This window comes from Paramisgurnus dabryanus, chromosome 11 (genome assembly GCF_030506205.2).
Source record: "Paramisgurnus dabryanus chromosome 11, PD_genome_1.1, whole genome shotgun sequence".
In the NCBI taxonomy this organism is placed as follows: Eukaryota; Metazoa; Chordata; class Actinopteri; order Cypriniformes; family Cobitidae; genus Paramisgurnus; species Paramisgurnus dabryanus.
In genome coordinates, this window is record NC_133347.1 from 14804807 (window position 1) to 14818469 (window position 13663).

Sequence of the window (13663 nt, forward strand, 5' to 3'; positions counted from 1 at the left end):
TCAATTTGGGTTGAGGCTATTGTTAAGATAGACTAGAGATGGCCTACTTCGAAACAGTTTTATTCATAACCAAGCTGATTTTATTTGAGGATTTAAGGAAGTTCAATTCTATTTTAAGTTTATGAGACAGAAAGACATAGACACACACAGACAATGCAATGTGTCAATTTTGGGGTTGAAATAACCTTGCATTTGGGTTGAAATTAGCACAACTTTTAACGTTTGTCCATATTTGACCCCATTATGGTTTAAAACAATTCAACATTTCTAGAGTTTCAACATCTAACAAAAAACAGGTCACAGTATTTTTGTTTTGTTTTGGGAAAATGTCTACCTGTTGCATTTTGCCTTTACATCGCAGTAAATTTCAGCTAACGTTATTCAAGTCTCAACTTTTTACATAAGGATGACACAAACTGACCTGAGTGATGTAGGCAGAGGCTGGGACAGTGAACGCATTTCCAGTATGTTAAATGATCATATGCTTTAATGTAACATTGTTGATATCAGTAGATGATACCACAATGACAGAAGTACCTGATGTGTCAACAATGACCTGGCAGACACCAGAGCAAGCCAACACTAGACTATTGATGACAACACAGAAAAGGTCAAAGGTCAGGGAAATGGCTGCATTAGCAAATCATGTAGGTGTATAGGCTAAATTTATCAAATGAATATGGTTTAAGGAGTGTATTTGTTTGAGGTATCATGTTGAAAAAAGTCACATCGAGCCAACTAATTGTAACGACAAATTTAAATACATTGAAATAATCTTTCATGATTCTTTTAGCTTAATATTGTAGGTAATTTAACAAAGCTCAGCTACAGCACTGGTATTTCAAATTTAAGAGGTCTGTTTTATGTAGATTTTTTTTACCTTTGTTTTTGACCTATAATGAAAATAATTCCATAAAAAACGTTAAAATTCCGCCAGCTAGGGTGCCGGAAAAATACCGTTAAAAAATGGGCACAATAAATTACAGACATTTTCCGTAATACAAAAATATTTTTTTCTGTCATCTTACATGGATTATTGAGCGATTTTTTTCTAAACCATTTCATTTGCCTTTTTTTTTTATAAAATGTGTTACTCTTATTGTTAAAACAACAACTTATTTGCTCATTTGGTATCCTGTTTAATGTTAGTGTTGTGTGGTAAGTGAATGGTTTGATTTTCTGTGATTAATAATTTAGGAGTTATGCTTTGATATGTAAATGCAACAACAACCACACACAAAAACACAGTTGCCATAATTTGTGAACCTGTATGTTTACTTTACTGGCTGTGGAATAGATATAACTCACAGTCAGGTGTTACACAGGTGCAATTAAAGGTGTAGCGGAGGATTTTCTCAAATTTTAGAAAAGAACCGCCTTCTCCACTTTTAAAAAAAATGTAATTGCGCAACACTCCTGATTGACAACTAGGAGGACCAATAGTCTTGATGATCCACCCGGAAAAAGAAAATCATCCGCAATACCTTTACTAAAGGCCACTCAAACTGAGCAGGGCAATGTTTTTGCACCGATGCTTGTTTTTATCATGGTTGTCCCAGGTAGGGTAATTGTTTACCTGTGGATCTGCAGATCTCAGAAGTGATGGGAATCCAGCTGATGCTTCCAGTATAGTAGGAGCTGTCAATCTTACCAAACACAGCCATACTACCCTTAATACCCTTTAAAGTTTCTTTTTCAAACCCTATGATCTGACACTCAAATTAATGGACTTGGCATGCAGAAATAATGCATATTGTGAAATTTAACCAGATTAAAGTGAAATTTTACCAGAAAACATGATTAACTTTTGAAACTTCCCCAAATAGAAGATTGTTGGTTACTGTGAAATAGGTACTAAAAGCTAATAGAATCTGCTATTATATCATTTCTGTTAAAGAGTGTTTCACCAGCAGTTTTCAATTTTTTTCACTTTTCGTTTTGGTTTATTAATGACCACAGTCAAGCAAAACCACCATATTTATTGTAGCAGGACGTGAGCTTGTCAAGGATGTCAAGCTTATAAAGATATCAAGGTTATATTTTCACAGAATGCTCTTTACTTTATGTAGGTGATGATTTTAGATTTATTATGATTTGGGATGATGCAGAATGGATGATGTGGAAAACAGTAAATCACAAAAAAATGACTTCAGCAGAGTTTTCACAGACTGGGTCACTTAGGCTACAGTATATTACACTCCAGACACTCACTTATAGACTGAGAGAAATGCACAAAGATCATTCTGACTGATTCATTTAATTATAACTACAACAAGCCTTCAACAAATTTACAGCATTTTAAGATGAATCATTCACAAATCTTTCCCTGCGTTACAAACTAAATATACTCTGCCTTCCTGTTTGTATGCACACTTAGTGCTCGAAATGAGGGGGAATCCGGGACCCACTATAAGAAGTAAAAAATATTCTTGGGGGTCCCTAAAATATTTTTCTTTTAGTAAAAATAATGCTGACAGATTAATTATGTGTTGGGATGCAGTAATATTGTGAATCAATATATACAGTAATAATTGAGTCTATTTTTATTGTGTCTCTTTAAAAATGTGAACGCACCTCTAGTGCCAAGCGCGGTCGGCTTATAAGCAAGGCTATAACCTACACTCCACTTGCTGAATAGCCTAATGCACCTTTAATACCACACTGACGTGCTATCTAGTCAAACTTTATATTTTGAAATGTTTAATTGTAAACTCCTTTTCAGCCTTTAAACACAAATAATTGGGGGAAGCATTGCATAAGAATGCCTACATAAAGCATCCAGTTGTGTTTTAAGGTAGTGCTGTGTTGCATTTTGCATTTGCAGCTATATGGGGGGACCCCCATAGTATTTAATTCAATTTGAGCACTGTGTGCACTCAATGTGAAGGTCAGCTTATGAAACTTACTGCATTTTCTTGCTATCAAATGCAACTACGGTGGATGTCAAGATAAATCAATGATCATAATTGTGAATTTGGATAACAGCATTTGTGCAAAGTATGTGACAGTGAAAAATGATAATGATGAGAAGCGTGGCACTTATTATGTATTCATCTTGTGCTATCCGGTTTCCTCTTCTCTTGTCTCGTGCTCTGTTTCTTGTTAAAAGTCTATATTTTTGAAGTCGCTGGTGCAGCGATATCTGTTGTCATTGTACCTGCTGCAGAACAGGTGTGGCAGACAAGGGCAGATGTGGTGTTGTCTTTTGCCAGGGAAAGGAACCTGCATTAAGGTTGGAACATTAAATACGTATATAGTTATTGACTATTTTTATTATCAATAAAAATAAATAAATATTATGAAATAGGTAACCCTGTCTGTGAAAATCCAGGTAAAATCAGTTTTTAATTTACTGTTTTCTACATAAAATTGTCATGTAGGCTAAATAACAATTGTGAAATATTACTTTGATATCTAAAATAATGACTAAGTAATGTATGTGAAAAATTTGAATTAAAACGTAATAATTTATTTTTGAGATGTAGCCTGGACTTCATAGACAGGGTCACATATACATGCACTCATTATAAAATGGTAACGGATATAATGTGGATATATTTTTAAGCTGCTACAATGACATTCATAGGCTTATCAATTTAATTTAATCTTTACAGGTTGATTTAGTAAGAGTTTTAGGATACATTGCATTAAAATATATCGGTTTAGATTCTAGGGGAAGGTTTTTATTAGTCATTAATAAGCCACAAACACAGAAAATCCATCTTTTATCCAAACCTCAGCTGAATGGAAAAGTCTAGCGTCTGATAGAATGATAAACAGCCTTAATCTGTCAGTCATCCGATCAATATCTGTTTCACTTATCAGCTGTTTCTTTCTCAGTCCCATCTGGCAATCCTCCATGTTTGCTACATGCTTAGTGGTTTATACCGTGAAACACATTCAATAGATTTCTTATCAGCCATGACGTTCTCTCTCTCTTTCTCTCACTCTCTCTCTCTTCGGTGTGTGTTTGTCTGTACCTTGTGGCTGTATGGGTGACATTCATCACCCTCCAGTCCCTGTGGTGTGCACATACGCAGTCCCCTGAGCCAGAGACTTACAGCACAGCAAAGTCCCACACCACACTGCACATCTCTGTCACATGCCTAATACACGAAAATGAAACACATCAGTCTCACTTGTAATACACACACATAAGCTTACAAGTTGGTTCAAAGAAGACCCTAAACATATGTGACCCTGTCTTTGAATTCCAGACTAAAGTTTTGTGGTGTAACATTTATGCATCAGTGTTTGATTTCCATCATTGATTTTTAAAAAAATATTTTTTTTAAATTGTTCATTACTTGATGTATGATGATTTTATGGAGAAACCAGTAAAAATCACAAAAAAAGCTTTAATCTGTTTTCACAGACTGGTTAACATAGAGCTGATCTGAAATATGGCTTTTGAAATGGTTGTGTCAAATAAGGCAGACGTCCAAAATGTGTAACCGAACAAAGTCAGGGAATCTTATATCTAGAAAGAATAGTTGACATTTAGAAGATTGTTAAAAATTGTCATAATTTGAATTTATCCTGTTTGTACACTTACATTTAAGCATTTGGCAGATGCTTTTATCCAAAGCAACTTATAGTACATTACAAGGTATACATTTTAATCAGTATGGGTGTTCCCTGGGTTCAAACCTATGACCTTTTGTGGTGCTAACACAATTCTTAACCACTGAGCGGTTGCTATACAGGAGCACCTACATTATGGTTTGGTCCAAACAGCGGTAGCTATGTAATTATCTAATTGTTTATTTCTTTGTTGTTTATTTGGAAAAATGTAAAATATAATAAAAACAATCTCTAGAAGAGGATATACACAAAAAAAACATTGGCTTATTTCCATTGTGGTCCTCGATGTTAAAACAACATGAATGAACAAATTGTAACTAGGGTGCAATCAACATCCAATCCAGCAACTTGTGTATACAACACTTAAAATCCCTTAATAAAAAGCCATTTTTAACTTCTCTTTTAAAAACACTCTCATCTTATGTGCATTACCTGACTGAGTAATTTATTCCAAGCTATACCGCACTAGTATAGAAAATTAATTTTTATCCATTACACCTTCAAACCTAAGGATAAATTGTTACTCGCCCTTGTAAGTTGTAGAATGAAAATGAACATCTCTTATAGAAACATAATACTCCAACAGGTATACCTTGGAAATGTCAATTTAAATAAACATAATCACCATGCAAGTAAAGTTACCCTTTCATCGATGTCCTTCCGAAACCTTGTATCTCCATATTTTGTGAATTTCGTTTTTTTTTTTCATTATTATTTGTCACTCTTTATGTTTGTCAGTGGGTTTTGCAAATAAAATATAATATTCCATCAATAAAAAGTATTAAAAGTGCTTGTCAATTAAAAAAATACATATATATATTCTGTATAAATATTCTCTTTCTTGAAAAAGAGTGAAGGACAGCGACAATATACCCTTTAAAATAAAGGTGCTTCACGATGCCATAGAAGAACCATTTTTGGAAATATGGTTCCTTAAAGAACCTTAAATATCTGAAGAACCTTACAGTTTTACAAAAGCTTTTTTCTAAGGGACAAAAGTTCCACAGATATTTATAAGAATGTATAAAAGAAAAACATGACTAAATGGTTCTTTGGGGAACCAAAAATGGTTCATCTATGGCATCAAAAAAAAAAACTTTTTAGTTTAAGTGTATACACAGTGCAGAACTGTACAAACTTGTTTATTAAGAACAGTGTTATTAATGAGATAGATCTCATCTCGAAGAATCAAATTGACTATAAAGAAATATTTTTACATTCAAATTGTATTATTCAAAATATTAAAAAAAATCTAACTACAAACATGCATGAGTCGTTTTTAAAATAATTCTGACCATCAATAAAGGTAAAGCATGAAAAATTTGCACTTCAGCAGATTCTAAAGCCAACCTATGGGCTTAACAAAACCCACCTTATCATATACTAGTAGTTAATTTATATTCTTATTTTTCCCTGAATTCATTTAAATAAAACACTGCATATTATTAGGCATAATTACATAATTAAATAAAGATGAACATAAGTGAATCTTGTGAGGTGTATTTGTGAGACTTACCCCTGTAATGACGGCACATCTGCAGAAGCTCAGTGACAGCAGAAGCACAGAGAGAATCACTGCTCTGCTCATACTGTATACCAGCAGCGAAACACACACAACGCAACACTAAAACTTATATTTCTTTTTAATTTTCTCCAAATGTTCTCTTTATTGTCTCCGGTTGAGCTCCTCAAGGGTTTTGTATGGCCCTGATGAGATAAGGTTTAGTCCCTGTAAACAACTTTACTTCTCTGACTTCACTCCTTGTCTTCTCAGAGTGTTCGAGTGTGGTATCTTTAATAACTTCTGATGTAAGGGCTGGAATATCGCTCTCTTTCTCCATCTCTCTTTCTCTTTATCTCCCCTCGCCCCTGTTTTGCCCCCTCCCACACCTCCGCAGGGACTTCGTCATCTCTTTCTGTATGACGCTGGAGAGGATGATGAAGAAGAGACCTCACTGGACATTTCACTGCATGCAAATCCTTTAACCTGCAACATTGCAGCTTTATCTTTCCATTTATTAACAAACTGGTTTGAAAGAAATCCGTAGTTTAATTTTGAATGAGTGTCTTAGTCCTGATGCAAGGAGGGAACTCAAAGCAAGAAAAGAAGATTTTTGCTTTTTCATAATAATAAATTGTTTTAAAATGACCCTTTTACATGAATTCTGGCAGGATTTCCTTTATAGCATTTCAACTCAAAATTAATTTCCTGATTTTGATTCAGTACACTTTTAAAAATTAAGGTGCTTCATGATGCCATAGAAGAACCTTTTTTGTCTAAATGGTTCCATAAGGGACCTTTAACATTTTAAGTTGCTTGAAAGTTTCTTCACAGCGAAGTTCCTCAAAGAACTAGTCCAAGTTTCTTTAAAGAACCATTTCTTTTTTACATTTTTATAATCTAAACAAAAGAACATTTTTACCTTAAAGAACCTTTTGTGAAACAGAAAGATGCTTCAGATGTTAAAGGTCCTTTAAAGAACCACTTAGACAGAAAAGGTTCCTCCAGATTATTAAAAGGTATAAAAGAAATAGTTGGACTTGTTCTTTGGGGAACCAAATGGTTCATATGCCATCACTGTAATGAACCTTTCAAGCTTCTTTATTTTTAAGCATGTAGTGTTAATTACTAGTTTCAATTCAAATTCCAATGAAATGGGGTTCAACCAATTCAACTCGAATCTGAACAAACAATGCCCAACAATCAGGGACAACGGGGCAAAGTAAATTCAGTTTCTTTCCCGCTGCTCATCGCTACTCGGCACTTGTTCATTTTACAGGGCATATCAACACTTTCTCATTTGGCTCAATGGGGTTCATAATTCTTTACAGTGCCAAAGTAATGTCAGACTTGCAGCCAAGTTTTGAACCGACACAAGTCAAGTAAGTTCACAGGAAATTAGTCATCGGCACAAGGGGTTGTGGGGAGAAACATTTATTTTTGCTTCCTGACAATATTATTCAGCTCGCAGGTAAATCACAGCAAATTAAGCACTTGTCAATTTATTGGAGAAGTCTAAGCCTGGGGTCACTCCCTGACATAATATATGCTGTCACTCACTGACAATGAAATACTTACATGTCTTTAATGTGACAGTCAGGCACTAATGGTTAAACACATTTAACATTGACTCATGCCTGAGAACTTCACTTAGTACCTAGTATTACAGAATGTTAATCATCTATATGATCTATTTTATATTATCAAGATTTGGGTAAAATTGTTTATGAATGAGTAATAAACTGTGTGTAAGGATGGATATATATATATATTGTTGGTCTTACCTGTTTTATATTATCAAGATTTTGGGTAAAATTGCTTATGAATGTGTAATAATTTGTGTGTAAGGCTGGGCAGCATGACTATAGGCTATATTTTGTTGGTCTTTAGTACACTTTAAAATGCTGCGTTATTTGCAACCTAGCATTGGGTCAAAAAGGGACGAGCCCAACAGCTATGTTTAAATTAACCCACAAAATATTTGACACAAAAATAAAGTTGAAACAACCCAGAATGGGTTAAATTACAACCCAGCGGGCTGGGCTTCTCCAATTTTGATCCAATGCTGGGTTAAAAATAACCCAAAATTTTTTAGAGTGTAGGCCACACTTCATTTTAAAATGTTAATTTATTTTTAAATAAATACACCATGTTGTCCCATTTAAAATAAGTCCATTAAAATACATGCATATTAATACCTCTGCCTGCTTATGAAAACCCAGCTAGTCGTTTTTTTGTGATTTACTATTTTCTACATAAAATAATCCTATATAATGTAAAGAACATTTTGTATAAATATAACCTTGATATATTTAATATTGACTGAGTAAGCCCATGGCAAAGATTGAAATCATAGTAAAATGAAAGGGGCCATGGCATGAAAATCTGACTTTTTTTCCATGTTTAAGAGCTATGATTGGGTCCCCAGTGCTTCTATTAACCTAGAAAATGTGAAAAGGATCAACCCAGTAACTTAGTTTTAGTAAACCATTCAAGCACATGAAAAAATAGGTTGTTAAAATTTGGCTCTCCTTATGATGTCATAAGGAGCTCTTATTATAATAATACCACCCCTTAATCTGCACTATCCAACCACAGCACTGCCATTTAGTGCAGATGAAAAGCACAATTTAGTTTTAATTGCAACAAACCACCATCATTGTGATCAGTGTTTGCACTTCATCAGCTCATTTGCACTTTAAAGGACACAACCAAAACGGCACATTTTTGCACACACCTACAAAGTGGCAATTTTAACATACTATAATAAATTATTTATATGTTCTTTTTTTACCTAAAACTTTACATATGTGCTCTGGGGACACCAAAGATTTATTTGACATCTTAAAAAAGTCTTGTGCCATGGCCCCTTTAATGGTTGAAATCAAACACATGGATTTCACAGACAGGGTCACATGCATTACAAAATGCAGATTTAAATTGTTTTAGTATACACTGCAGGATCTATTTATTTGTATATCCATATGCTACTTATGAAGTGACACATTTATCATGCAAGGAGTCTCCAGGTTTTCCTGTCAAGCTAAATCCTGCCTTATCCCTCTGCTTGGATTGCTGGCAGGTACAACTTCATCTTCACAGTACAGAATATCACAAATTCTTCTGGTGAATTTAAGAGATACTGGTCATTCCTTAACATTTAAGGACTTGCTCCATAGAAAGTCTAGTAGTGCACTTATTTGGTCAGCATCAGAAGCACTGTATGAAAATATGGTGATGCATAGAAGATAAGACCTCAATTGTAAAAGCCCCTGAGATAGAAATACGTGATGGAACGCAGCTACAAAAAAATCAATGAGCTTACTTGAAATTAATAGCTAAATAAAATATCCGACTTGATGACAGTTGGAGTGAAGGATTATGGACTGGAAAGTATCATTAAAGAAATTGATTTAGGTTTAGAGAGTGCTTGAAAATGTCATTGGTTAGTCAGCAAGGCATTACTTAACTGCAGTGAAAATGATGGATGTCACTGACGCCTTAGCCACGTAATTACATTGCAACTTTTTGCACCGTCAGCAGACCAACTTGGCCCTAACTGCACAAGAATGGGCAGAAATCATCAAGCGTTGCTTGCGGGTGACGGACCCAAGTTAAAAGTGCTGTGAAGCTCACTTTACTGTAACTATAGCTCACTTCTTTCATTTTTCCATGTGTATCTGCTTTGAAACAATGCATTGTAAAAGGCGCTATAAAAACATTTAAATTGAATTGTGCATTACAAAAGTGCACTGTGTGAAATCTAAGATGAAAAGAAATGAGTACATATATCTACTGTATAGGCCCTGTATAGCTCGATAGAGCATTGTGATAGCAGTGCAAAAGGTCATGGGTTCAAACCAAAGGAACACAAATACTGATAAAACATTTTTACCTTGTAATCAAAAAATGCGTAAATGTCAATACCAGACCATAACCGTAACAATCTCAAAACCATTAATTTAAAAACAATATTTTTAATTAAATAAAAATTATAATAACTTATAAGGATCGTGCCTTTACCCTGCTAAAGCCAATATTATGTTTTCAATAGAAGTTAAACAGTGCAGAGATGGCCACACAGATTTTTCATTCAGCTTGCTTGTCTATTGCAGTAGCAGTTTTAAAAGGATCTAAGCACCTCTAATAAAAGCTATTTGTCAAGAAAGAGAAACGGGAAAAATATATTAAACAGTTTCATATCAAAGGACTTTGATTTACCATAAATAAATTAAAGGTGCATTTTGAATACATTCTGATGGGTGTTAAAGGAACAGAAAAAGCAACTGTTGTTCTGCTTCCTCTATTTGCATGTATATTGAATTCAATATACAGATTTAGTTTCACACACAGGTGGCTACCATCTTCTAAACCATCAAGAAGATATAGAGTGAATGCAATATACACATAGTCTAAAGAAAATATTATATTTATTTAGTATACTGTGTAAACTTAAATTTTATATAATGCATATTACTGGTATCTGTCAAAACTGACAGAAAAGCAAGCACACAAAAGACAGAGTGTCTCAATCTCATGAGTTCCATGAGCATAGATTTTTGATAAAGAGCAAATACAATTGACGTTAAAGAGAAGAGCTGCTCTTTTATTCTGCTTTTGACCAGTGCACAGGGTCGTCTAGAGAGATATCAACATTTCAACATGGACCCTACTAAAGCTCCCCTGGGATTTCCCATTGACAATGACAGCTAAATGTTAGCTTGCCATCTTTAACTGGATATATTTCTGTGGCCTTTAAAGATTTTTCAGCATTTATTATTTATGAAACAGTGGAGAACGAAACGTGATTTAGCACTTGCTGATGGTGAATTCTGTGGTGGCCTGTGCTTAAAATATAATCCATTCTAATCCAAGTTATTACTTAACCTTTAAATTGAAGTCTTATACAGTTTGGTGAATTTACAATTTACAGCATTTTGTTGATGTTGGCTAGCCTACTCTAAAGCCGTTTTGCTTAACCAGGGGACCCGGGTCCATTATCAAGGTCCTCAAGATTGCTTAAAATTATTTAAAATAAGGCAAAATAAAACAAAACAAGTATAATGTTTTTTTTTTTAAATCATTTATCAAAACAATCTTAAACAACCATACAACACCATTATATTAATTAGTGTTTGTTTTTTATATAATAAATATCTTTCTTGTTATTTCAAGCTCTAGTACAATTTGGGGTCTCGACATCAAAAAGGTTATGAGCTACTGCTCTGAAGTGCATAACGTGCGTGGATTTCTCTCGTCAGTTTTTGCTACACTGTAACTTAAATGTTTATATGTTAAATACAAATAGGCCAACACCAAAAAATCAGTTCCTATTTTCGAATGTGTGCTGTAAGTAAGAGATTGCCTCAGGCAATAACGTTAGATTTAATTCTGACATAATTGACAAATTTAGACAGCGTTAATATAAAAAATGGTGACTTGCGCTAGATGGCGCTGTTTAATCTTTTTTAACCTTACGGGTTGCCGTAGTTTTCTAGTCACATGTCAGAATGTCAGTTGATTAACCGGAAGTAGTAAAAAATAATAAACAACGTCGTCTGCATATTCGCCTCTTTTCAGTTCATTTAACAGCATTTTAGACAATAATATGGAAGGGGCACTGGAGCAACATCTTGACGATACGTAAGTTTAATTAGTTATGTTAAGTTTAAATACGGCAGTTATACATACTTAAGGTAAAGGAGAAGTGTAGTTAAATTTTGTTTTCTTCAACCAGGATGAAAAATCCTGCCATCGTTGGAGTTTTGTGCACAGACGCCCAAGGCCATAATCTAGGATGTAAGTAGAGTTTTGTCTGATTTACCCATGAGTTAGTGATTAGAATGTTAGAACTGTATTCTTGTATTGCATACTTCTTATACAATGTACTTAATAAAATGATTGGCCATTAAATGTGACATGCTATAATTCCTGTGTAATGTTTCTTCTTGTCTGAATTATTCTTGTATGATTATGTAAATATTAGGTTGTTTTTGACGTTGTAGTATATTGTATTGTATGGAATGCGGTAGTTTTTTAAACTGTTGACCACTAAACTGAGATTCACAGTGTCACACTTTTCTTTATATGTTCACATTTTTATTTAAGTGGATAAACTGAATAGTTTTGTAATTTATATAAATCATAACATTGCAAACGTATAAAACCGTTCAAAATTACATATCAAGCACATATGCGTTTCTGTATATGCGTATGAGATTCATAAAGATGCAGAGCTCAGGCTTTATCTTAAGTAATTTTGCATTCTTTATTTAAGATGTTCAGATTTGTGTATTGTCCATATGTCTGATTTATGAGTTATGTTTGTGTGCCCTTACATCCCCTCATCTCTAGGTCGTGGCTCACTTTCAGATGAGCATGGAGGAGTCGTGTCAGTACTGGCCAGACAAGCTGCTTCCCTAACCAAGGACCCAACCGACTCCCCTACTGTGTGCCTGGAGTCTGACTGTGGGTAAGAATACAACTCAAACACTAGTAGAACGCATCTATAATACAAAATTTCCAGATATAATGGTTGTGGAGTCTTGCTTATATGTATAAATGAATAATTTTGTCATTGCAGGAACATTATGGTGAGAACACATGGGACAATTACAGTAGCCGTGCATAAGATGGCATCATAGGTTAAACTACTTGCTGTTTCAGAGTGACTTCTTATGTCAGACATTGTGAGATATTGAATGTGTGCAGTGTTTTTAAATAGCTTTAATGGTTTATTGTCATCACCATCACGTTAGATTATTGATTGGCTGAGATTAAATGTCTTCCATGATACCAGATCATATCAGATGTGTTGTATGTCCATGGTTAATACCAATACTTGTATCTGCTCTTAAACCACAGCTCAAATGTGTGTTAAATATTGTTGATTAATAAAATTGTGTTATTTAAGGTGAAAGATTTTGAATTTATGAAGGTTTTAGTTTCTGCTTGGTTTAACTAAAGTTAGTTTAATTAGCAACGAACTACCATAGAATGTCCAGATGGGGGCGGTAGTTGTATTATGCTTGGCATAGCAGACTGCTGAAGATAATCAAATCTAAAAACAGTGACATTTATTAAATACAACAAAGACCTCAATTTGTTGCACCCTTATGAGATACATTTATCTCTGGGGATAAAGTATACAAATTTTAAACTGTGAGATATTCATTACAGTATACTAATTTCTCTTGACCAATGAGTATAAAGTTTAAGAATGAAAGCATTTATATGAAAACACCACCATTTTTCAATATTTTAACATGTTCTTACCTCAAATTCAATGAATTAATACATACCTATCTTTTTTCAATGCGAACTCTTAATCTTTGTACAGCACATTGTGAATATGTTAACAATTAGCCTAGCCCCATTCATTCCTTAGGATCCAAACAGGGATGAATATTTAGAAGCTACCAAACACTTCCATGCTTTCCCACTTAGTTTGCAGCAATTTGACCTCGGGCACAGTAATATTGATGGAAGTTTGGCCCGAGAGGTGGAGTAGTCAGGAGTGATGATGTTACTGCGTGCCAAAGTCAAAGTGCTGCAAACTAAGTGCTCTTCCGCCATACA

The 13663-nt window shown here is 34.2% G+C and overlaps 3 protein-coding genes across 3 annotated transcripts; 1 reads left to right on the plus strand and 2 right to left on the minus strand.

Annotated features, from left to right (window-relative positions):
- Nucleotides 1–82: 82 nt before the first annotated feature.
- LOC135730195 (embryonic pepsinogen-like) lies at nt 83–1721 on the minus strand (the record flags this gene model as incomplete). The annotated part of the gene is made up of 2 exons (XM_073816281.1): nt 83–630; nt 1568–1721. Coding segments are annotated over 2 exons (315 nt in total), but the record flags the coding sequence as incomplete, so codon positions are not given.
- Nucleotides 1722–2062: 341 nt separating this feature from the next.
- prok1 (prokineticin 1) lies at nt 2063–6377 on the minus strand. The gene is made up of 3 exons (XM_065246999.2): nt 6101–6377; nt 3981–4106; nt 2063–3222 (listed from the first exon to the last, which is right to left on the minus strand). Exons 1-3 carry the CDS (start codon nt 6170–6172, stop codon nt 3103–3105), a joined length of 318 nt encoding a protein of 105 aa, XP_065103071.1. The 5' UTR covers nt 6173–6377; the 3' UTR covers nt 2063–3102.
- A 5211-nt stretch (nt 6378–11588) lies between these two features.
- lamtor5 (late endosomal/lysosomal adaptor, MAPK and MTOR activator 5) lies at nt 11589–13004 on the plus strand. Its single transcript, XM_065247928.2, has 4 exons — nt 11589–11728; nt 11823–11884; nt 12440–12557; nt 12669–13004. The coding sequence occupies exons 1-4, from the start codon at nt 11694–11696 to the stop codon at nt 12727–12729; spliced, it is 276 nt and encodes a 91-aa protein (XP_065104000.1). The 5' UTR covers nt 11589–11693; the 3' UTR covers nt 12730–13004.
- The last annotated feature ends 659 nt before the right edge of the window (nt 13005–13663 follow it).